Source organism: Eleginops maclovinus, chromosome 6 (genome assembly GCF_036324505.1).
Source record: "Eleginops maclovinus isolate JMC-PN-2008 ecotype Puerto Natales chromosome 6, JC_Emac_rtc_rv5, whole genome shotgun sequence".
Classification (NCBI taxonomy): domain Eukaryota; kingdom Metazoa; phylum Chordata; class Actinopteri; order Perciformes; family Eleginopidae; genus Eleginops; species Eleginops maclovinus.
In genome coordinates, this window is record NC_086354.1 from 20,797,289 (window position 1) to 20,820,633 (window position 23,345).

Here is a 23,345-nt window from a genome sequence, read left to right on the forward strand (position 1 = left end):
TGAGGTGATATTTCATATCTTTTTTTATTGATATATCATCAGTCTTAAACATTGCCAAAAACAGAAAGCAATGCCTCCAAAATAGACTTGTAACTATCTTGCCACAAAAACATATCCTTCAGAAGCATTAAACCAACAGCTGTGCTTTATCCATACATGGTAAACATGAGCATTTAAAAATATATAACCCGGGATTAAAAGCAGTGTATGGATTATGAAACATATTTATTGTTGCTGATTTCATTTCCATTGTAATTGTTCTTTCAGAGTTCAACATATTTTTACAAATGATGTTCACAAAAGTTGGGCAACGACAAAAATAAGATGCATATGCAACAAAATAAGTCCAAAAGTAAAAAAGGCCATGAATAATAAAACTGATTTTATTTTTTCATTTTATTTCCACCGCCCTTTTTCTTCTTCTTGGGTTTGCTTTCGTCTTCTAGAATAACTTCTTCCGTTGCAATTCGGACTCTCTTCGTCTTTGAAAGCTCCTGAATCAGTTCTGCGGACCAAAGCAAACAGATGGAGTGTGTTACATAGAATAATTGTGGTTAATTAATAACGCTCTGTAGGTTAGCAAGACATGGCTGAATTACCTAGAGTGCTTCCCTATCAACATCACCAGCCTCACTAAACCCTCTGATATCTGTAGCTCAATTATTTTTAATAACATAAGGAAGTGCAACATAAGTCAGTGTTTGCAGGACCTTGAGATGTTGTGGCCTGAGCGGCTGGTTCCTCAGCGGTCAGTTGTACAGAGGAAGGTTTCCACACAGCGAGGCACGTCAGTCGGGCCGTTGTGTTCACTTCCATGAGCAGAGTGGGAGACTCCAGCTCCTGATGGACAGCAGGGGCATAAAGGAGGCAGGATTTAAGATTTAGTAAAAAAAAAAGGAGAGGGGACACGGTCATGGGCTATGATTCATCACATGTTAAGTTAATAAAATAAACCCTATTCAAAGTTATTTGAGTAAAGGTGGCAGTTTTTATTTAAAATTAAGCTTTAAAATTCAACTCTCTTTGAAAAAAGACAAAATTACAACTTCAGCTATGCATGTGAAAACAGTGTGATGTCAGCACTGTGGAAATATTATTTTAAAACGTCACTGCAAGGTAAATGTTTAATCTGGTTAAAGTTACAAGTAAATGACTAATCAAATTAAATACATGCCTCTTTAAGAAAAAGTTTCCACATTTTGATGAAGCCGTCATTTGAAGCCGTGACCAGTATGCAGTGATCCTCCATCACAAAACTGTCAACCGCTTTCACTCTGAAATAAGAACATTTTGAATGGATCATATTTTGGTATGGTTTAGGGTGAAACCATGTCAATAATATTTTGTAGTTACAAAGTCCAGTTCTCTATCATTACAGGAATGTGTTTTTTGAGAAATGCAGGTATAAATAACTGACATAGCTGGATCTGAAAAGTAAAGTAAGCATAATTTACCTGGTTTCATGAGCCTTAAACTCACACACCCACTCTTCTTTTCCCAAGTCACATAACCTCACTGTTTCATCGTCTCCTGCTACAGCCAGGATGGAGTTCTGAAAAAATAAAAGTAGGATTAGGATTATTTGACCATGTATTTAACCTTTAACCAAACGTTTCTATTCATTTCCCAGGTCCGATGTAATACAATGAACAAAAAGACCTTGTTTTTCTTCCCCTCGCCCCGTGTATAAATATTATTATAAGTGCAATTAGTCTAGTCAGAAAACTCACATTTAAGAACTTCACAGATGAAATCCTCTTGGGGTTTTTCATTGTTGCCGTCACAGAGGCGGTCTCCAGGTCATAGATGTGCACTTCGTCGTTCACCACAACCAAATATTTATCCCCCTCAGGAGACCATCTGACTATGTGTGCATCTGTTAAAGTGTAAAAGTACATTTTAATACATATACACTCAGCACACATTAAGTACGTGAACTGTCCTTAATTACAGAATTTTACAGGAGGCTTACTCTGTTTTATGTTTTTGATGAAGGCTGATCTTCCGTTAGTTAAATTCCAAGTTCTAAAATAGGATAAAAACATGCAAACGTTATTCATTTAAATAATATATTTGTCTTGTTTATACATAATACTTGTGCCATTTACAGAATGTTTATAAGACATATTTTTTATACGTTTAAAAAAGACTTTGCAACAATTAATGAAATTTAATTAGATTTTTATCTATAAAAACCCTGAGAAACCAACAGAATCTTATCCCAAGTTAACTGTCTTTTTACCTGAGAGTTTTATCTGTTCCGACTGAAAGTGCAATTTTTCCAGATGGATGGACGGACAGCGATGTGACATGACCTCTGAGGAAAAACGGGCAGATAAAGCAAGTTCATTTGACTCGTCTTGGCAACCAAAATACAAGACAACATCATCACTAACACTATAATAAGTGCTTCTGCAGCATCACTCTCTCTCTCTGTGCTTACTGGTGAGCTTTGATGGATTTCAGACATTCCCATTTCTTTGTGCCCCAAACACAGATGAGTCCGTCCTCGCCTCCGCTCAGTAAATGAGACGTCCCGTAAAACTCCAGGCAAGAGATGGTGCCTGCATGACGGAGAAGTTAAAGTGAGATGAGCAACAAAAACAAAAGCTAGTGTCCTTCATTTATTTACAATCCAACCATTCTTATATAGCAAGCAAGGTCAATTCTTTGATCAATATCAAGCAAGAGATCTCCAAGCCACTAAGCCACAGCTACCACTTTCACACTGTAGAATTGGGTGTTCATGACTTGATGTTAAATAGGTGATATCCTGAAGATGTCTCACCATCATGATGCAGTAGAGCTCCGTGTTCGACCTTGTTCTTCATGTCGTACAGCTGGATGGTCTCATCTTTGCTTCCTGTGACCACAAACCTCTCGCTGGCTGCTGCAGCTGATATAGATGCTGTGTGGGCATGATTAGTGAAGTCTGCCTTCGCTGTCCACTTCTGCAGGACAAACAATAGATACATGTTTTTAACGATTCATTTTTTTGGGTTGTTTTCAACATAGTGTTGTATTTTCCTTTAATTGTTTAGGGATTTTGCAGTTATTTTTATTAAGACATTTATATTAATTGTGATAACTTATTAATTGACTGTCCATCATTCTATTAAAATACATTAATCCTAGTCATAGCATTACAAAGTGTTGTTATCCTGTTGTACTGTACATTAATCACACTGACAGATACTTGTTACAGAAAATATCGCCCAGACCCTTTTTGCACAATAAATAAAAAACTACTTAATAACTGCAACTTACTTCTTGATCAGTTTTCACTCGGTACCCAAATGTGACTTGCTCGTAGCTCCCAGCTATCAGCCCCAGTACAGCTGCCATGCTGTCGCTGCAAAGGGCTAGGCTATCCAGCTAGTTAGCTTTCTTTAAACTTTAGCTTTTCCTGTCACCTAGTTTTAGAACAGCTAATAACAGGTAATGATAGTCCAAAGTAAGACACACATGCGAAACAACGATAAAACTCTAGGACTTAAGCTTATCAAACACGGAAATATGTCTATTTTTGCATGAACAACTTCCAAAACAACGTGTGTGGCTATTGCGCCTGCGCGGAATTCTACTTCCGTTTTATTTTGTAGGTATGGATTTCAAAATAAAAGTTCAAGCGCAGATTAAGTTGAGGACACAACGCTGGTGAGTAGAATTTAAGAAAGGGCAAATGACATGATGTTACACAATCTTGTACAGTAGGTGGCGGTATGCACTTTAAAGTTGGTTGCGATCCGCCATTAAACCCAAAGAAGAAGAAGAAGTTCAGGCGCTGCACTTTGTAGACGCACCCTTCTCTCTTTGCTGCTACAGATTGAAGTTGTAGCGTGTATCGGCTTGTTTTGAAAGGAATTGTGTTGAAGCTCCTTGTCTACCTAATTATGGTTGTTAAGACCCGTCGTTTGTGCTTGAGTAATGTATCAGTCAAGTTTGAATCCGTCAATATCCTTCTCGCTTTCCCAAACTAAGCCTTTTCTCGCCCTCTATAACACTATTCTTATCGGTATAGGTATCTCAGAGTGGATTAAAGCCTGTCTCAATGACCTCTCGTTTGTAATTCCAGCGATATCTCAAAATATACATCAAGCGTCTTTCCCAGACGAAGGCTTTTGTTTTGAAATTATTTCCGAGGGTTCCGCACCGCCCCTCGCTCCGAAGACCCTTCAGCCGTGAAGGAAGGACAAACAATTGAAACGAATGTGATCTATGATCATGCATTACCAGAGGATGACGTCCGCTATTTCTATGAGAAAAGGGAGGAAACGTGGGCGTTGGCTGGTTCCCTTAGAAACGTCATGATTGACATCTCAGTTAACTGTCTGCATGAAGAGGAAATTCAGGACTGTTACATTACGTCTTGCCTCTGAACGGAGAACATGGCAAGGAGGTAAGTTTCTTTTGGGGTAACAAACACATAGTCTTATAGAAACACAAGATAGATGTATTTCAGAGGTTTTTCATGTTGTTTGCATGTTTGTTATTAGCTCATTTATGACTCTTTAATCCAGTTGTCGACTGTTTTAAAACTTTTTCTTGTGCAAGACAGATTTGCAATTTCCAAAACGTTAAACACACTCTGGGGTTTTTAACGTTAACTTGACTTGTGAGCTATTTGTTATATCCTTGACTGATCTCTTTGCTATGTTTCAACATGCAGCCATTTCTAAGCTTCATTACTCAACAAAGGGGAAGTGTCCTGCTGCATGTGGGATTTATTAAAGTTTTCCACAGGAAGTATGAGATTAAAAGAAGTCCTTCTTTTACAACCACTGATCATCCAGCAGTTAAACAATGGAGTAGTGTTGTTTAAAAACGTTATCATCATGTGAATGTGTTGATGAAGTCATTCAGAGAACAGAAGCTAACATGATACTACACAAAACAATGCGCAACCAACTCAAAACCACTTATTTAAAGGTGGAGTTCTCTACTTCTTGTATTGTATGTGGTTTGGTGGTATAATATTAGTATCAGATTGTCTGAAGGTTAAGGGTTTGTCCACACAAACATTTATTATTTGTTTGGAAGTGGCAGGAATCACAACATTTCTGAAAATAAAACCAGACTAAACTATCTGCCAGGCTAAGTACCACTAAATGGAAAGTGGGAATAACATTGTGGGGAATTTCTGTGCCATTACCATTTAAAATGCATTATACAATTTAATGTCAGTGTCTCATTAAAACTTAACAACCTAAAAGATTTATTGAATGGTGTACATTTTCCGCTTGCATTTACATTTTAATTTAAGATACCTAGTGTCTTCTCTTTGCTGATGCTACTGCCTTTATCACTGCTGTTTTTAAAATGTGTTCCTTTAAGCCTTCAAAATGTCTTTGTACCCGAGTGTGATGACGATAAAGTTATTCTCTTTTGCTCTGATTTAGTGCAAATCACATGCAAAAAGTGTGTGCTTTCAATTTGTAAATAATCCTAATATGTTGTGCCTTTTCTGGTTTGTCTACTATTTAATTTGCTGCAATTGTTTTATTCTTTTTTTCCCCAGTCAACAGGCTGACCGGGAGCTCACCGAGGTGCTGAACCAGCTCTGGACCCTCGACACAAACCGCCTCCGTCCTGGGACAGATTACATCATCTCCCTCCAGGTCAGCCCCACATCTCTGCCTTCATCCAGAATTATACAAAGATTCATCTTGTCTTTTCTAACAAATATATAACGGTATTAATCCAGAGGTGCACAAAGAGTAAACCTTATTATTTTGTTTAATTATTTAACTTTATTTTTTAACTGTTTTGATTAATTTGTATATTGTTAAAGACCGGAAAATGTCTGACTTAAAATCCTATTTCCACAAACTAAAATACTTATTTGTATTTATTCATTTCTCTATGTCCCCTTTTTGTTTTTTACTTACTTTGCCTTGTGACTGTTGTTAGTATGTTATAAAGACCTTTACACTTATCTGCAATGCAAAGCACTCAGTCGGAGATACAGTACATGCAATAAATGCAAACCCCATCTGGACAGGAGTCACAGTGAAGTGTCACCAAATGCAAACGGAGTCAGTTTTAACATCTGTCAGTTTTAACATCTGTCAGTTTTAACATCTGTCTGTTTTATTCAGGGGAAGGCAGGTTATGTGGCTCAGGGCAGTACCTATGCCAGAGACAAGGCCAGACATCCTCTCTTCACTTATGTCAATGAAGACAAACTCAAGAGCATCGAGACATATTTACGTAAGTAGCAGTTCCTTTTTTCCATTACTCTTTTGCCACCTAAAATGTTTTAACAGGCATGTGGTGTTTTTTTATGCAGATTTCGTGAACCTGCTGGACAATTATGAGACTTCCACAGGCATAAAAGAGGAAGTGACGTCAGATGAGCTGAAAGAGAACAAGATCTTTATCGACGCCATGATGGAGACCGCTGTCATGAAGGTGCGTTAGGTTTAAGAGAGGGTAACAGGAAGTTTGCAAGCATTAAACATCTGATCAGATAATTAATTTCCCTTTTTATGGCATGGCAATGTCTTGGTGCCTTCTTTTATCCTGCATGGGTGCAAACACTTTTTCAAGTGCAGTTAAATGCTTTCCACTGTGACACCTTTTTTATTATTTACTTTTATTATTTTTTAACATCAAGTTCTTTGTTTTTTTCCTGAAGGTTTTCCTACTATACTGATCATAAATGTTTGAGGAAATACTGAAGGCTTTAAGCATGTGAATGGCAATTAAAAAAAAACTAAATAGGCACCCACAGTATCAGCAACAGTTTACCTTAAATAATCCAAACTATTTTATTAAATTAGGTGAAGGAATGTCACATAAAAGCTGAAATGTGTGTTATTAGTGACCTTTTTGTCATTGGAAGCTTGAAGCTTGTTTTTATTGTTTGTTTTTCTGATCAGTTTGCTCACGGATATCTGTCCAACAAAGGGCAGTCCCCATCTGACCGTGGTCAGTTCAAGAGACAGCTGTATGACATCTGGTTCAGACTCTACCACAGGGACAGGAGTGGAGGGTGAGTCTCACAATAACAGCAGGGGGAGCAGCTGGAATGCAGAAGCCACATGTTGCAATAATTACATGTTTTCTTTAAGAAGAGGCACAGAATGTTTTCCCATTGTGTAGATATTTTACTAATGTAAAAGTACTACTACAAAAAGAATATTGCAGTAACAACAGTATGTAAGTATTATCAGTAAAAGGTACTTTGACTATTAAAAGTTAAAGCACTCATTGTTGAAAATATTTAAAACAAAACAGGAATGCAAAGGAAATACATTTGAAAATGGAACTGATCTCAGACACACATGGAGACATTGTACACTATTTGACATATTGTTTTGTTTTCTTCATTGTAGTAAGGATTCCTGTGGATTCGAACATGTGTTTGTGGGAGAAACCAAGTTTGGCCGGGAGATTTTGGGTCTTCACAACTGGGTCCAGTTCTACCTGCAGGAGAAACATGACCATATTGACTACAAAGGCTACAAAGCAAGAGCGAACAAAAATACAGTAAGAAAACACTGTATGTTATATGCATGATTAAGATACAGAAACACACCAAGGTCATGTCAGACATCTTTTATCGCTAAGACTTTGATGGATACTTTGAGAAATTGTATCCTCTCCGTTCAGATCAGAGGGACTGTGTTCCTAGAGCAAAGTGCAATACGTTTATTTTTTGTTTCTTGAAGTTCCAATAAACATGATTCATTTGCATAAAAGCTAAATGTAACCATGAACCGTTTGCTAACAATTAGGATTGAAGCACATTATTTTATCCCACCCTACGGTAAAACTTGAATTACTTTAAAAATATATATATGTTCATGTTTTCTGTTGTTAATCGTGCTCTGCCACAAGTACAATTCCCCTTGTGGGACAAAAAAGATGAACTGAACTGAAATGTATTTCTTAATGAACTTCATTGTTTTGCAGCCGGACGAGGATGACCACGTCCTGAATCTGCAGTTCAGTTGGAAAGGTCTCGTGAAGCCGATTGCCGGTGTCTTCATCGGCGTCAGTCCAGAGTTCGAGTTTGCTCTCTTCACCATCATCTTCCTCATGTCGAGGGAGAAGAGGACGTCTGTGGAAGTGAAGGTGGACGAGTACCTGCTGGAGCTGGTCGTCTATCGGAACGGGCGATGCATCGGCACGTCTTATCCCAAACTGCTCAGCAGCAACCAATGGGATTAGTAACGTCAGTCCATGCCAGGCTGGGACTTTTCATGAACACGCTTTCATGTTAAACAATTTGTGTACCACTTTCATTCCTATAAGCATAACCCTAATACAAATCCTGATTCTTCTTGCACTAAACTCCAGGCTTAAGCTGTCTATAATTATTTGTTATCCTAAAACTTCTGGATTGGTATAATGAAGCTTGTTAAGTATTTATCCGTTCTTTTCTGTTTGCTATCATGGAGTCAATAAATGTTTCTTTATCTAAAAAGTAGTTTTTGCATTTTAATTTCTCATCTGTTTTGGAATTTTGGCCAAACAATAAATGTTGGACTCAGTGTCTATCTATATATAACGTTTGTTTGTTTTAGCATAAGTCATTTACATTCCAAGTATTATTTCTGAAAACACAGAAACAACTATTTGGCAGATATGATTTGGTGAGCTGGCAGCACTTTCAACTGACTGTGAAAAAAGTGCTTAAGCAGATGATTAAAAATAATTGGAGGCACAATCCCAATAAATCTCACTGAACTAGTTATAATAATAATAAAGTCACAGATCTGAGAATAAAGGGAGAAACTCGTAGATATGGACTATTGTATTTACATCTATTATTTTATTATATTTTTCTGTAGAAGGACACGTATTATCAACTCAAATACAATATAAGTCAAGGCTTTCTTTTCATATTTGGCACAAAGAAAGCAACAGATAATTGATACACAACATTAAGGATTGAAACATTTGTGGAAATAATGGTATAACACAACTGGACAAAAACAATAAACAGTACTTTTACCAGACTTATTGCATCGAAGTTATCTATAAATAAACGATATCATCATCAGTAAATGAGGCAAATGTATTCTTCTTCTTTTCAAACATCAGACCCAATCTTTTGTGAATGGGGGGGGGGGGGTCACTCAGGGCCGCCTGGCAGACAGAACTGAGGGCTGCTCCTTTAAAAATAGCCCTGGACGCTTCCCCTGTTCTGCGCATGCGCAATCAAAGTCAACCCACAGAAATGAAACTGTTCCTCTGAGAAGTATCTGATGAAGTGCTGAAAGAGCAGGTAAAGACACTCACGCTTTTAGAGCTGGATACAACTCTCTGAAATGGTTGCTAACTGTGACACTAACAGTCGCCATCTTTCTCGTAAACAAACTTTAAGAGTTAGAGGCGAGAATCACGGTTAGCTAACAGCTAGCTAACACAACCGTCAGTTGGGTTACCTCTCACTGTCTGTTTGGGAGCCTCCTGACAACCGCTCACATGACTTTAACTACTGCAACCACACACATGATATTACACTGCAGCAATCATATCATTTAAACGTGCTTGTGTTTGTAGTTTAGATCTCTGGAGTGTCGCGTTTGGGCTTGTTAAACATCCAGCCACAACAACAACAACAACAACAACATGTTTGGTAAAAAGAAGAAAGCTCCGCAGCCCAGAGGCCAAGGCGCCGCTGCAGCCAAGCAGGTGACAACAACAACAACAACAACAACAACAACAACAACAACAACAACAGCAACACTGATCAGGATGTTTATGTAAAGATTTGTCTTGATACAAGCTGCCAAAGGGAGGGAGTTTATCTATTACTCTCTGGTTTCAGATGGGTCTGTTTGTAGATCTGGACGCTGAAGAGATGATGGGTATGGAGGGGAATCTGGACGACCCGGATTTAGAGGCTGAACTGGCTGCTATCACTGGGAATAAAGCTGCTGCTGGAGGGAGAGCCAAGCAGAAGGGGAAAAGTGAGTGTTTATATGTCATGATGGACTAATATGTGCAGGGTCTGATGACCTTTCACTTGGCTGATATTGAAATTTGATACTTTATTTATCAAGTAAGATACTGAGTGAAAATCAAGAATGAATGACACTCAAAACACATCTTCAGCATTTCTGTACTTCCATTTCCTTTTTATTTATCTGCTGACCTTACAGTTTATACCCCAATATACATTTTGCCAGCATGTAATCCACTATATGATCCGAGCATGTGGACAGACCTCCACATCACTGTATACGTCTAAGATCTGTTCAGCAGGCTACGGCTTTGGTCACACCCAAGCATGGAACTTATTTACCTTTGGACCTCTCTTTGTGCAGGAGTGTCATGTTGATATGGAAAAGGCCCTTCCTGTAACACTTTTTCTCCCTTGTGAATCAAAAGACTGTTATCCTCTCCTTTTAAGTTTTTTGATGGTATAAGAATATGAAATATGGGAAGTGTTTTTGTCTGTTGGTACTAAACATCCTTTATTTCCATGCTTTTCACTATAATGTATAGTTATGATGCTTACGAGTTTCTGAAATCCTTCCCACAACAACTCGACCAAGAAATGTCCTGCAATGAATGACATTTACGTATGTTACTGCATGATCCTAATAAAGAATAAGAAAGAATACTATATTACCATGTAGTATATGTTGTTAATCTTGCATACAAACCCAGACTACATGGCACCATGTTTGTGTTGTAGATCCGCTGCCCATGGAAGACATCGCAAAAATGGCTGACGATTGTATGCGAGATGTCGATGACGATGAAGATGACAGTAACTTGGAGGACGATGAAGATTTATTGGTTGGTTGTTTTGCATTTTTTTATCTCTGCCCTCATGAGGATCTGTGGTTGGTTGTGGTTGATTGTCGATAACGTCGCCTTTTATCAATCAGCCACATGGTTTGAAATGGTTTGTACACAAGTGAACTATTTATTGGTTCTTAAAGTAGGTACACCATGTTGAAAAACAGTGGCACAGAGCTGTGTTGTATTTCCAAATGTGTCAGTTTTGTAACAAATATCAACTGACCTCAGTACTTAGCATGTTGTTATGCATTTAGCTTCTTGGGTTACATGAAAGGCATCTCCATTAAATATATATATATTTTTTAAACTGGTATTTGACTTAACGTATCACTTAATAATAACTAAAAGTTTTAAATATATATAGTGAAGTAAAAAGTGAAATGCTTCCCTCTGAGATGTAGGGAGGTAGAACTATAAAGTAGCACAAAGTATTAAATTACGTGAAATTTTCAGATTTACGAGCAAATGTTGATCAGTTGCTTTATTTTTCTCCTCATCAGGCAGAGCTACAGGAAGTGGTGGGTGAGGAGGAAGCTGAGAATGATGTTTCCTCCCCATCTTCTGCCACTGCTGAATCTCCTCAAGCTGAAACACCAGAGTCCACATTGAAACAGGTTCGAAACACAGTTTGCTCTCTGGCACATCTACACCGTCAGCCACCAAAATACATGACAAAGTGTTAGCTACTGGTAACAAGAAAAGGAAAATGTGTCGTCCTTGCCTTCTGCTGGTGTACATTATTAGCTGCCTAATTATCTTAAATCCCCCTTTTCCCCAGTGTTTGTAAAGTATAAATGTTTTATTTGAACTTACTAATATGGTAGAAAAGATGCACCTCAGGTATTTATGTTCCGCTGTTTCTAGTAAATCTACTTTCCTTTCTACACGCTTTTCCCCCCTGGTAAAACCTACACAACACGTTTGTGGCTCGCAGTGAAAAGAGAATAAAGATGAGATATTGATATGTTTTATTTATCCGAAACAAATACTTCTATGACCCAAATTCTGAATAAGTACTTGACCTGTAGTGTAGGTTTACCAGCTGTTTTCAGACAATGTTGACTGAACCTGTCTGTTGTTTTGGTGAAGCAGCAGGAAGTAAAGGTCTCCTCGGCGGCCCCCGGCAGCCTCCAGCACACCCTGGAGGAGAGAGTCGTCATGTACAAGACAGCTTTACAAAACGCTAAAGCTGGAGGGGAGACCTCCAAAGCCAGGAGATTCGATCGTGGTCTGAAGGTGAGAATACTGCAGCCAATACATGACTTGTGCTGGTCTACAATCTTGTCCCTGATGTTCTTGGACATTAGCTCCAACATGACCACAAGATGTCTTTGGTCTTGCTCTTGGTGGAGAGTTTGTTATCTGATTTATTGACTGTGCACAGGTGTCTTTTATCCAGGTAAAGAGTTGATATCAGTAGTACTTTCTTAAAGCGAGAGGACTTATTTAACAGGTCCTTGGCAGCCAGAATTTTTGTTGGTTGCAAGGGGATCAAATACTTATTTCCCCCACTGTGGGTGGATGGATGGATGGATGGATGGATGGGTGGATGGATGGATGGATGGATGGATGGATGGATGGATGGATGGATGGAATTGTCTAATATATTTCTGAGTACAACTTTTTATGTTCAAACTTTTTCATATTCAAGAGCCAAATAAGAGCAGTTTATTTTTATTCAATAAAGGCCTTTCTTTAAACTATGTGAGCAGCACTAAACATGCCCAACAGCTACAGATTTGTAGGACGATACAGTTCAGCTCATAAGGAAAGACACCGTGCTGTTTGTCATTAAATCAGTTCTCAAAACCCGTGATTTAAGATGTTTACTAATTTCTTTGTTAGAAATTTGTGCCTGGAATGACTGTAGTGCAGTGAAATATTCTTCATAATTTGTATAGAAGTGCAGATGATACTGACGGTGATGTTGCTCTGAACAGACTCTGCAGTCGATGGTCGCTGCTGTAAAAAAAGGGAGACCCGTGAACGAGGCAGAGATCCCTCCTCCTGTCGCCACTGGAGCCCCGAGTGCCGCCTCTAATCCTGCTGCTCCCCATCGACCCCCTCCCCCCGTACCCTCGCCTCCTGAACCCTCTCCTTCTGATCAGGAGGCGGGGTCGGAGGCCACGACGCCACCTCCTGCTGTTCCGGAGATCATCACCCCCAGCAGTGAAGAGAAGCCCTCCGCCTCCCTGCCTCTGAGCACCGTCCCATCTCCAGAGGAGCCTGCAGACAGAGCTCAGACCGGTCTCACTGATGGTCAGTGTGAGACGGATTACATAAAATCATACCAGTGATTATATTCATGTGACAATACAAGTGTACAAGATAGTAGCTTACAATTAAAACCCGGTAATAGGTTACACCGGCCCGCTTCCCTCAGATCCCCAGTTCAATCAAAGCACAGAATCAAATTGCAAAACCAGCGAAACAAAGTTAAAGTGAAGCTATTAGTGTCTTCAGAGAGCAGATAGTGACTACAGTGTGTTTTTAAGGGGTGTGACATTCAGATTTTAGAATGATCACTGCAGAAGAGACAGGATGCAATGACTCATTTCCGACCATTTAAAAAAACATAACTTTTTCCTAAAAATTATCACTTTTTTTCTAAATTTCGACTTTTAAAAATGTCCCACTATTCTCTTATAACTTCTTCCTGTATGTAATCCTCTTCTGATATCTTATTCTTAACATTTAATTTCTTTTCCTTTTAATTTTCTTTTTAAACTTCAGATTTTTTTCTGCAAATTTCGTTTTTTTTTAGAATTTCCGACTTCAAACTTATCGCTTTTTTCCTAAAAGATCTGATTTTGTTTCAGATTTCTTGAGTTTTTTCTAAATGTTGATTTTTAAACATTTCAGATTATTTTTCTCATCTCAAAAATCGAGACATACATGACTCTTTTGAAAAGACATCACCTAACCTCACAATGCTCACAGCGCATTGTAAGCTTCTCTATACAGGATGAATGTGGTTCTTTCATTGTGGTAACGGTTCTGCGTTTCTGTCCTCGTGAATTCACAGCGAACGAGGCAACCAGGACGCTGCTTTTGGAGAGACAGAAAGAATACAAGATGGCAGCTCTGAGAGCCAAGAAGCAGGGGGATGTGGAGCAAGCAAGACTGCACCTCAAGACCGGCAAGGTGAGTCAGTGGACATGAGGACGGACAGTGTCTCCTCTCACAGATTTGTATCTGCAGTGTTTTGAATACATGTGACTCTCCTAAAAACTGGTTTCTCTGTAGGGTGCCAGCATTTCTTCCCCACTGAACACAATTGTTTGGGGAAATAAACTCAATACATACAACTTACAGCAAGATGAATCTCTATTGTCCTTTCCTTTAGATTAAATACACATATATTTGCAGAAGTGGAACTTTTTAGGGAGTAAAATCATTTCCGTGATTTTGTCTGTTACGTTTTATGTTCCTATATTTCTCTACAAGCTGTATGAATATAATAAAGACTTGTTCCCGCTGCTACATGAAGCAACAATGCAGTTTTCTGCTGTAGGAATGTAGCAGCAGCTGTGACAATAGACATGCTGTTTTACCTGGTTAATGCTAAAGAACGTTTAGTATTTAAGATCTTATTGTTTTCTTTATATCAACATCTTGTCTCAGTTCATATACCTAACATTAGTCATGAAAATGAACCAATTTAGATGTGTGTGTGTCTCTTAAAGCTACATTTTCTAAATATTTAAACAATGAACTTCACAAAATGATATAAATGATAGTTACATGTTGCTAGCATAAAGTTACACTTCCATATTCGTGCAGTCTGTTGTCTGAGTCAGAAGAATTTCTCCCTGGAGTATGTGAAACATGCCAACAATTTGGAACAAGACAGAACCGCCTTTATGTTTGACAGAGTTTTGGTTTGTTGTGTTTTTTTTGGTGCAGAGGTTCGATGTGATGATCGAGGCGTTGGAGAAAGGACAAGCAGTCGACCTCAGTGAGCTCCCCCCATCTCCAGATCAGGGTGAGGAACAGAAGAGTACAACACACAACCAAATCTCTTTTAAAAAACCGAGATTTCAAGGTGATATACAGGAGGAATAAAAGGAAATATAAGTGGCAGAAGTCATCAGGGAGAAATAAGTGTTTGATTAGTGTTTCTACCACTAGATGCTTTTTTTTAAAGAGGTGTACTGATTGGGTTTCTTTGATCCTTTGAGGCAAAGTAAGATCAAAAATAAGGGATTAAAAATTAGTTTTTGATCAATCCTTTGTCAAAGAGAACATCTTTTCCCAAGATGCTGTTCCCAAAAACAATTACTATTGCGTTTGAAAGCGATGGAAAGAAATATGTCTCGATACCCGACAGAAGTCATACTGATGGCCCCGGCCGTGGTGCAGCTGGCTGGGGCACCTGCACCGTACGCCGGCGACCCGGGTTCGATTCCCGACCCGTGGTCCTTTCCGGATCCCACCCCGACTCTCTCTCCCACTTTCCTGTCACTCTCCTGTCCGATTAAAGGCAAAAAGCCCCCCAAAAATAACTTTAAAAAAAAGAAGTCATAATGATAGCAGGTGACAGGCAGCCACTCTGTTCAGCTAACTTTACCAAATAACACAATATGCCCCCTGGATTTGTTCTTAATAAGTACGATAATCTCATATTATTAATAAACAGAAGCCTGAGTGTGTGTGTGTGTGTGTGTGTGTGTGTGTGTGTGTGTGTGCTTCTGAGTGTTTGTATTAATCTTGTGTTTTTGGGCTTCAGCTGCAGGAGGAGTTTCTGCTCCCGGGAAGAAAGCTTCCTGCGGGCCAAACATAGAAGCCACCCAACCAGTTACCTCTGCTCCAGGTGGGAATACCTTCAGCTTTTAGTCACTCTTTTTATGGGATTAGAGCGGTGATACAGCATCCCTTATTTCTCTTATCAGCATTTCAGATTAACCATCAAATGTCAGCTTGATGCTTACCACTACAGCAGAAAACCAGACTGACATTTCTCTACAATCCCTGGATGGATTGCCATTCAAATTACAAAGTTGTTCAACAAATATAGACGATAAATTCAAGACTGTTTGTGATGTGATGAGATTTTATTTATTTACATCAGATCAATTTTTCCATATCTCAAATAGTTTGGTTGATGACTAAATTCAGGCCAATGAAATGACATTCCCATCCCCCTTAGATCTCCTCTGTATTTAGTGCTGATAGGGAAACTGAATATCTGCTAAACATCAGCATGTTAGCATTTTCATTGGGAGAAAGCCAGTATTCACCTTAAACTATTTCACTGTCGTTGTTCCTCAGCCGCTGCCGCTGCCCCCCCATCGGCTCCCAAAGACGTGCTGGAGGCTCTGGAGCAGAGACGAGCCAAGTACGTGGAGGCGTCCAGTCAAGCCAAAGCTGCTGGAGACGACCGCAAAGCCCGAATGCACGACCGTATCGCTAAGGTACGAGGAGAGACTGATCCTGATCTTTCTGCCTCTTACATGCTAAACGTTTACCATCAAGTATTATAATGACATAAAAAAATAATTTTGAGTGTGATTAAGAAAACCAGTGGAGACATTTGATACCAGGAAATGGACGAAGCATTCATAGCTCTTCAAACACTGTACTTGTAGCATTTTCCGGTAACAAGTCTTATCTCTGAATAGTTTTACCTCTCTCCTTCTGCAGCAATATCAGAGTGCCATCCGAACTCACAAGGCAGGAAAACCGGTGAACTTTGAGGAGCTGCCGGTTCCCCCAGGTGAGATTCTTTCGTCTTTGGTTTCTGTGTAATTTCCCAGCCATATTCCGCTCCGTTAAATTGATTTAATGTCCAGTCCTGTTGTCCTGAGGTGTTACTGTGTACTGTTACACTCTAAAAGCTGCCAGTGAGCTTTAAGACAAAGGTCTTGTACTTGACCAAAAGACTAAATCTAATGTTTAAGAAACTCTAATGAGAATGATCTTTTATCTCTCAGGTTTTCCTCCGATCCCGGGCCAGAAGCCAGCGGGAGCGGATCAGGGATTAATTGCTGCTCTGGAGGCAGCCGATAAAATAGCCTCCACTGATGCGACTGAAATAGCTGATGAAGAAGAAGACGGGGAGAAGGAAGAGGAGGTGGCTCATCTGTAGCTCATTTATGTGTTTAGAGTTTGTGGACAAATTGTTGACGGAGTGTTTTGTTTGTTGCAGACTAAGCCTGCAGCGCAGCCGAAGAAGCTGATGTTAGACGTCCCCGCCGCAGCGCAGGAACGGAAGAGGACTTCCTCTACTTCACCTGAAGGAACAGCCGTCAGGGAGGGACTCTCAGCTACAGGTCAGTCCTGGAGAGGAAACACCAGAGAGATCAGCCCCTTGTGAAGCAGGTCATAGAAGTCCTTTTAATATCTGCGAGGAATAAAAACAAGAGAAGATGTTCGAGGTATCAGACGTTGGGTTCTGAAGCAGCACGTTAGCTGCTCTCTGACATAAGAGGGGGAAAAAAACTAAACAAAAGACCAAAACTGTCAAAACCTTTCAGTCAGACCATCACCTGCTGCTGCCTTCCTCGGAGGATATGGTTTTATTTCTTTATCTAGCATGAGTTGGGTGATTTTAAGGAAGAAAACTAATAATATACCAACAAAACAACTGAGAAAAACAATCAGAAATGCATAAAAACTGTTTTAATTTGAGCTTCAAAAAGAATTAGATTGGATAAGTTGATGGATAGTGAATGAACCTGTGACCTATATGATTAAATGGTCATTTATTTAAGTAAGAAGGCCAATTATGATCTGTTCCCAGCTTCATAAAGGTCGTGATCTGTCAGTAAATTGAATATCTGAAATGCACAGTAAGTAGGAGTTTTCTTAACAAAGTAATATGTAGACTCAAACTAAAATAATCCCTCTGAATCATCACCTATGAAACATGAGGTGTGTGTCTGCAGACAGGCCCTGTGTTTTCATGCTGGACTCCTGCCAACATCACCCTGCCCTTATTTGCATCGAGAGCACCATAACTGTTCCCATGTAGCACCTCTGCACACATCCACCTGTCGCTGTTTATATCCGATGTCTTCTTTGTCTCTTTGTCCTCCAGTGGAGTTCCTGGAGGGCAGGAAGAAGCAGTACATGAAGGCGGCTCTGCAGGCCAAGCAGAAGAGCGACATGGAGCAGGCCAAGATCCTCCTGCGCACCGCCAAGGGCTTCGACCCGCTGATCGAGGCGGCTCGCAGCGGCAGGACGGTGGACATCAGCACGGTGAGCTACCGGACCTTCACAGTTCTGACTTTGGTTGCTTTGTTGACTGACTTTTTTTTCCAAATCTCACACAATAATTCAAAAATAAAGGAAGTTAGATTTGCTCTGTTTGAATAGTATAACTGATCTCACGGCTTTATTTATTAAGCTGGTTTTATTCCAGACTCTGTTTAAGAAACATGTGGGATTAATACAGTGTCTTGTTTTTGGGAAAGTGTCTCAATTCAGATTATTTTTCGGAATACTTTTTGCTCCCTCTCTCCTCTTACACCGTGCTCTCATTCGCTGCAACATAAAGCTTTTATTCAAACTGATGCACAATGTTTACAACAACATGCAAATAAACGCATGACTTCTACGGCTAGTGGAAGCTACTCTCATTGGAGGAGAGTTGGAAACACTGCTCTTTGTTTTCCACGTAAATGTAGCCTTGATTTTACTCTCGATATGCCTTTGGTTCTGAAAACATGTTTTGAATGATCCAAAGGTGCATTTTAAAACCCCTCACCATCACTTGTATCTCTCATTTATAATACTTATGTACAGCTATAACTAAATAAGACTAGAGTGGAGGTTCAGGGGGTATTAGTGCCTCTTTCCCTCAGAATACACACATCATATATCTGAGCCGTCCTCTCTGTACGGCTGTCCCGTAGGTGCCGTCGCCCCCCGGTGATGAAGACGATGACTTCATCCTAGTTCATCACAGCGACGTGCAGATCTCAGAGAAAGCCGAGCAGCTCTACACACAGCTGGCCAAGATCCTCAAAGAGCAGTACGAGGTAAAGCTGCAGATTATCAGGAGGAAGTCTCCATTCTACTATTATTCATAATATTAACATTTCTAAGACTTGAGAAGAAAGTCTGTTTTTTACAACCACAGCTCTTCTTGAAGTTGAATACATTGTCATATTATATATATCTTTTAATGTCCTGTTTCCTTGAGCTGTCTGAATGTATTGTTCCTTTTCTTTCTCCATTTTTGTTTGTAGAAATGTATGACTCACTCCAAGCAGTTCACACACCTGGGGAACGTCACCGAAACAACAAAGTGAGTTTACAGCAGTTTACATCCAAGCTCCAAGATCTATATATAATTCTGGACTAAGTAAATAGATACTTAGATTAAATAGATGATTTATTTATTTAAATTATGTAATTATTCAGTTTATACATTGTCAGAAAATGTCTCACAATGTCTCCTGTGTATTTGTGTGTGTGTGCTGCAGGTTTGAGAAGATGGCGGAGAGCTGTAAGAAGAGTCTGGAGGTGCTGAAGCTCGCTCAGTCCAAAGGTCTGCCTCCTCCCAAACATCACTTTGAGGAGAGATCCTTTCACACGGTCAGGTGGGACTTCTGCTTTAGTTGTCAGTTAGATTAAACTGCAAAAGATCAGAGTGAAAGGGGCAATCCTCCGCTGTCAAAGAAAGTTGAAATGAATGGCTGTCTATTTATGTTTGATTTATTGAGTAAATCTGTCACAGTCAGACAGTTTTGTTGTACTTCATGTAGAGTTTAAAGCAATTCCTCTCTTTATTTAATCATTTTCTTTGCTCTCAGGATATTTCCAGACCTGAGCAGCACTGACATGGTTGTTGTGATCGTCAAAGGGATGAATCTTCCTGCTCCTAGTGGTAAAAACAAAAGTCTCCACCTTTTAGTCCTTACACAGAGGACAGTATGTCCACAGGTTGTCTGCGAATACTGAAAAAAATGTATGAAAACACAGAAGTGGTATTTTACATCCTGAATTCAGTTTACAAAGCGTCTGCTGTGTCACATAAATAAAAAAAGGCATTAGTCAAACTTCAAATCTACAATCATTGTCTTTATGTTGGAACATCTGGCTCCTACCTTTTAACTTGATGTCATTATGACCTTTTGTAATTAACCAAAAGGTCTTTCCTGTTTCCCCTTCAGGAATCCAGCCCAACGACCTGGACGCCTACATTAAGTTTGACTTCCCGTACCCGAGCGCGGTGAGACCCTCTGACATATCGCTTTAATGTTCCCTGTCACCGCAGGCTGCTGAGATCTACAAATGAGACTTCTCTCCTCAAAGTGTTCTGTTTCTGATTTGTTGTCTCCAGGAGCAGCCGCAGAAACACAGAACAGCCGTCATCAAGAACACTAACTCTCCAGGTGAGACTCAACATCTGGGTGGGCTGTGTATGTTCCCAGTCTCTCCTGTCCTGATTAAAAAAAGGGTTTGATTCTGAGTCACCTTATAGATTTTGTTTCTATAGAAAAGTTTATTTTTGAACAATTTCAGATCATGTGAATAAAAGGTTTATGTCTCTAATAATATTTGATATGTAAAGTCTCATGAGGCTTCATCTCTTCGTGTGTTTCAAACCAGAATACAAGCAGAGCTTCACGCTGTCGATAAACAGGAACCACCGCGGCTTCAGGAGGCTGGTGACGACCAAAGGCCTCAAACTGGAGCTGCTGCACAAAGGGTGAGTCAGAGAGCCGCTCTGCAGGGAGGCAAAGCCCCCCCCGCTGCAGTCCGGCACTGATGTGGTGCTCTCTATCGTTTCAGAGGTTTCTTACGGAGCGACAAGCCGATCGGGGCGGCTCTGCTAAAGCTGGAAAAACTGGAGACTCAGAGTGAAATCAGGGAGATCGTAGAGGTGAGTTAGAGATCAAACAACACCACGAATAAAAGCAATGTATGGGGTATTCGAGATGTGATAAATATCTGTAAGTCAAAACCTTCATGTGTGTGTTTTCAGGTGATGGACGGCCGTAAGCCGACAGGAGGGCGAGTTGAGGTGAAGGTCCGGCTGCGGGAGCCTCTGAGCGGACAGGACATGCAGTCGAGCACAGAGCGCTGGCTGGTGATCGACTCGTCACAGGTAGCGTTAAATATACAGTTGGGATATTTTCAATAGACACATTGGAGATTGTGTAAAAACATCTGATGTTGTTTCTTTTTATCTCCCAGGTTCTCGTTTAGATGCTGCTGCAAGATCAGGAATGATTCACAAGATGAAGGTAACTTTCTTCTCCTTTAAGTTGTCTGAATTTAAGTGTTTGAGACAGAAAAAGGGGTAGATGAGATGATGACACCATTAATGCATATGACAGGAGTGTTGATCTTCTTATCGAACATGATGAGAAGTTAACAGTTCTTCTAAATGTTTCAGGCTGTGTTTAAATACCTTTACTCACCTGACTGATAATTCCTTTGTTTGCAGATTAAAGGAACTCAATCAAAAACACTCGGAGGAGGACAGAGTTTGTGATGTGATGAAGACGGTCTGCTGTTCAGAGTCGACTCGGAGCAACACGGGTCTCTGACTTTATACAACTTTTGCACCTTTTGCGAGACACGAGCGGGAGTAACATGGAGACGGTTTACGGTAGGTCAGCTGGTCTTCAGTCTGACGCCTGCTGATGGACCAAAAGTACTTGTTGTTTTCCTGCTTTGTGTCGTTGCTGCTGAATCACACGAGCTTGTGATGCATCAGGGGAGACTTGCAGGAATCCTTTTCAGATTCCAGAAGAGTCTCCTGTGTGTCGTCTGCTGAGGGGCTCGGTGTGAAGCTAACATGATCCTGCTGCCCGACATGTTACTATAATATATGGAAGAATGTGTATATATTCCTCATATTATTACAGCTCTGGTATAGAGAACTGCAACTATGCACTAATACCAAAGTAATCACTGTTGCTGTCGAATCCTGCATATCTGAAATCTGCTCTTTCGCTGCCAAACCTTACAGAAACAGCGGAGTGTGAAGGAGGGATTCTTAGTGGGTTTTATGAGGTACATGCACACAGTGGGTGGCGAATGGTTTGCCCCAAATTTGGAGAAACTGACAGTGGAGAGGGGAGCAGCGACACACGTTTAATCCGCCCTAAAATAGTCAATTTAAGGTTAAATGCATGCTTGACAATTGGCTTCAGTCACCCGTCGTAGAGGGGGTGAAATATTCTAATCATGGTGTACTCTTTAACAGTTTTTTCCTTAAGTTAAGCTTGAAAACTTCTCTTACACACACACACACACACACACACATTGCAATGCTTCTGTGCCATCCGCCATCTACTGTAGGCATCATTAATTATTATTTCATACCCATTTAAAACCCGAACTGGGACTCTTTTTATCATTTCCTCCCACACAATTGATCTTGTCTTCAGCTTCAGAACCCTGGCAGATGCAGCGTCTCTCATCTATGTTTTAAAGGAGCAAGCCAAGGTACGATTTATTTAACTATTATAAAGAGCACACTCCCTCTTTGGCACCGTCTGTGTTCTGTCACTGCGGTCACTAAACTGCACACTAACTTCTCCGCGGCTTTAGGTGCGTTAGATTGATATTTGTCTTGTTTACACTCACTAGTACAAACTGAGCTGATCTTTAATCATATAGGAAGCTAATTATCCGAGGCAGACATCCATTACAGCACATCATCTTTTAGTAAACGTGATTGGGTGATCTTATTCTCAACATTTCAGTTGGATTCATTGTTTGACGTTTTGGGAAATATGCTTGCGTGAGTGGGATTACTCTCATCAAAATGTCCCACTATTAATTTAAAAGGTGAGGCACAACTTTACCAACTATGCATCTCCATTATTTTAAAAGGCCAGTTCACTTACAGGGAGGATTCCTATCTTCTTAATCTTCCTACTTTGCTTTGCATCCATAAACACATGAAGGTTGACTTTGTTCTGCTCAAACAACGCAACGAAAAAACATCTAAATAATGTTCAAGGACAATAAGGAATTTACAATCTCAGCTTTATGGACAAAAAGCCCCTCAAAAATGACAACCACAGGATTAAACTTGGTTAAGCGTACTTTTTCCGTTAGCTAACATGTCTTTCATAACAAAATAATGAAGTAATTTTATTGGAGCACTTGTTACCGGGTGGATTAATGAAGAATAACCAGAAGATAGTTTTTGGAAAGACATGGAGCTGTTAGAGGAAGGAGAAATCTATGTTTTTGGTCATGATGTGAGTGAACTGACCCTTTAAATGTTCAATCAATGCGACACAAGAAGCCATACCGACTCACTGAGCCAAGTGCATAAACACTTAGCAACAGATTTACCTCTGCGACATTACTCCGTTGCCTAACGTTACTGTGGTCGCCACATTACTGTTTCTCCTTCTTAGGAAAACTTCAGAGCAATTTTAGGTTTATTGTAAACATGGGCGGAAATATTTAAAACACTTTAAACATCTTTTTAATTTCTGGTAAAACATTATGCGTGTTTCTAAAGAAAGATGATGTCATGTTGATTATATTTACTTAATCTAAAACAGAATTTAGGCTATATTTTGTTTCAAATTGTTGATTGAATTTGCCTATCCTGCTTCAAAATGTACCAATTAAAAAAATCTTGTTTTAATTTTGCATCGTCG

At 39.8% G+C, this 23,345-nt stretch overlaps 3 protein-coding genes across 4 annotated transcripts; 2 read left to right on the forward strand and 1 right to left on the reverse strand.

The window, feature by feature from the left end:
• Positions 1-5: 5 nt before the first annotated feature.
• Positions 6-4,182, reverse strand: pak1ip1 (PAK1 interacting protein 1). Its single transcript, XM_063886131.1, has 10 exons — positions 3,268-4,182; positions 2,789-2,951; positions 2,444-2,564; positions 2,243-2,317; positions 1,973-2,025; positions 1,731-1,876; positions 1,455-1,552; positions 1,175-1,274; positions 711-840; positions 6-505 (listed from the first exon to the last, which is right to left on the reverse strand). Exons 1-10 carry the CDS (start codon positions 3,343-3,345, stop codon positions 384-386), a joined length of 1,086 nt encoding a protein of 361 aa, XP_063742201.1. The 5' UTR covers positions 3,346-4,182; the 3' UTR covers positions 6-383.
• A 25-nt stretch (positions 4,183-4,207) lies between these two features.
• On the forward strand, positions 4,208-8,515 carry LOC134866143 (uridylate-specific endoribonuclease C-like). The gene is made up of 7 exons (XM_063886132.1): positions 4,208-4,399; positions 5,519-5,618; positions 6,099-6,210; positions 6,290-6,411; positions 6,882-6,994; positions 7,338-7,491; positions 7,918-8,515. The coding sequence occupies exons 1-7, from the start codon at positions 4,389-4,391 to the stop codon at positions 8,173-8,175; spliced, it is 870 nt and encodes a 289-aa protein (XP_063742202.1). The 5' UTR covers positions 4,208-4,388; the 3' UTR covers positions 8,176-8,515.
• A 652-nt stretch (positions 8,516-9,167) lies between these two features.
• cc2d1b (coiled-coil and C2 domain containing 1B) lies at positions 9,168-23,332 on the forward strand. 2 transcript variants are annotated; one of them, XM_063884988.1, is made up of 26 exons: positions 9,168-9,235; positions 9,514-9,645; positions 9,782-9,923; positions 10,655-10,758; positions 11,265-11,378; positions 11,854-12,000; positions 12,705-13,023; positions 13,790-13,908; positions 14,671-14,749; positions 15,494-15,577; positions 16,036-16,178; positions 16,408-16,480; positions 16,698-16,837; positions 16,913-17,036; positions 17,804-17,964; positions 18,621-18,746; positions 18,957-19,015; positions 19,194-19,310; positions 19,524-19,597; positions 19,884-19,942; positions 20,054-20,105; positions 20,323-20,422; positions 20,506-20,596; positions 20,699-20,821; positions 20,911-20,960; positions 21,164-23,332. In XM_063884988.1, exons 2-25 carry the CDS (start codon positions 9,583-9,585, stop codon positions 20,920-20,922), a joined length of 2,625 nt encoding a protein of 874 aa, XP_063741058.1. In that variant the 5' UTR covers positions 9,168-9,235; positions 9,514-9,582; the 3' UTR covers positions 20,923-20,960; positions 21,164-23,332. The 2 variants fall into 2 exon arrangements, with proteins under 2 accessions (XP_063741058.1, XP_063741059.1); XM_063884989.1 differs by having other exon boundaries at positions 11,857-12,000.
• The last annotated feature ends 13 nt before the right edge of the window (positions 23,333-23,345 follow it).

Coding starts and splice junctions, on each gene's coding strand:
- LOC134866143 (XM_063886132.1), top strand. Junction 6,211..6,289: donor GAGCATCGAGACATATTTAC/GTAAGTAGCAGT, acceptor TTTTTTATGCAG/ATTTCGTGAACCTGCTGGAC. Junction 6,995..7,337: donor CACAGGGACAGGAGTGGAGG/GTGAGTCTCACA, acceptor TCTTCATTGTAG/TAAGGATTCCTGTGGATTCG.
- cc2d1b (XM_063884988.1), top strand. CDS start 9,583: ATGTTTGGTAAAAAGAAGAAAGCTCCGCAGCCCAGAGGCCAAGGCGCC. Junction 15,578..16,035: donor ACCAGTTACCTCTGCTCCAG/GTGGGAATACCT, acceptor GTTGTTCCTCAG/CCGCTGCCGCTGCCCCCCCA. Junction 19,598..19,883: donor GAATCTTCCTGCTCCTAGTG/GTAAAAACAAAA, acceptor TTTCCCCTTCAG/GAATCCAGCCCAACGACCTG.
- pak1ip1 (XM_063886131.1), bottom strand. CDS start 3,345: ATGGCAGCTGTACTGGGGCTGATAGCTGGGAGCTACGAGCAAGTCACA. Junction 2,952..3,267: donor GAGTGAAAACTGATCAAGAA/GTAAGTTGCAGT, acceptor TTTGTCCTGCAG/AAGTGGACAGCGAAGGCAGA. Junction 2,318..2,443: donor AAATCCATCAAAGCTCACCA/GTAAGCACAGAG, acceptor GTTTTTCCTCAG/AGGTCATGTCACATCGCTGT.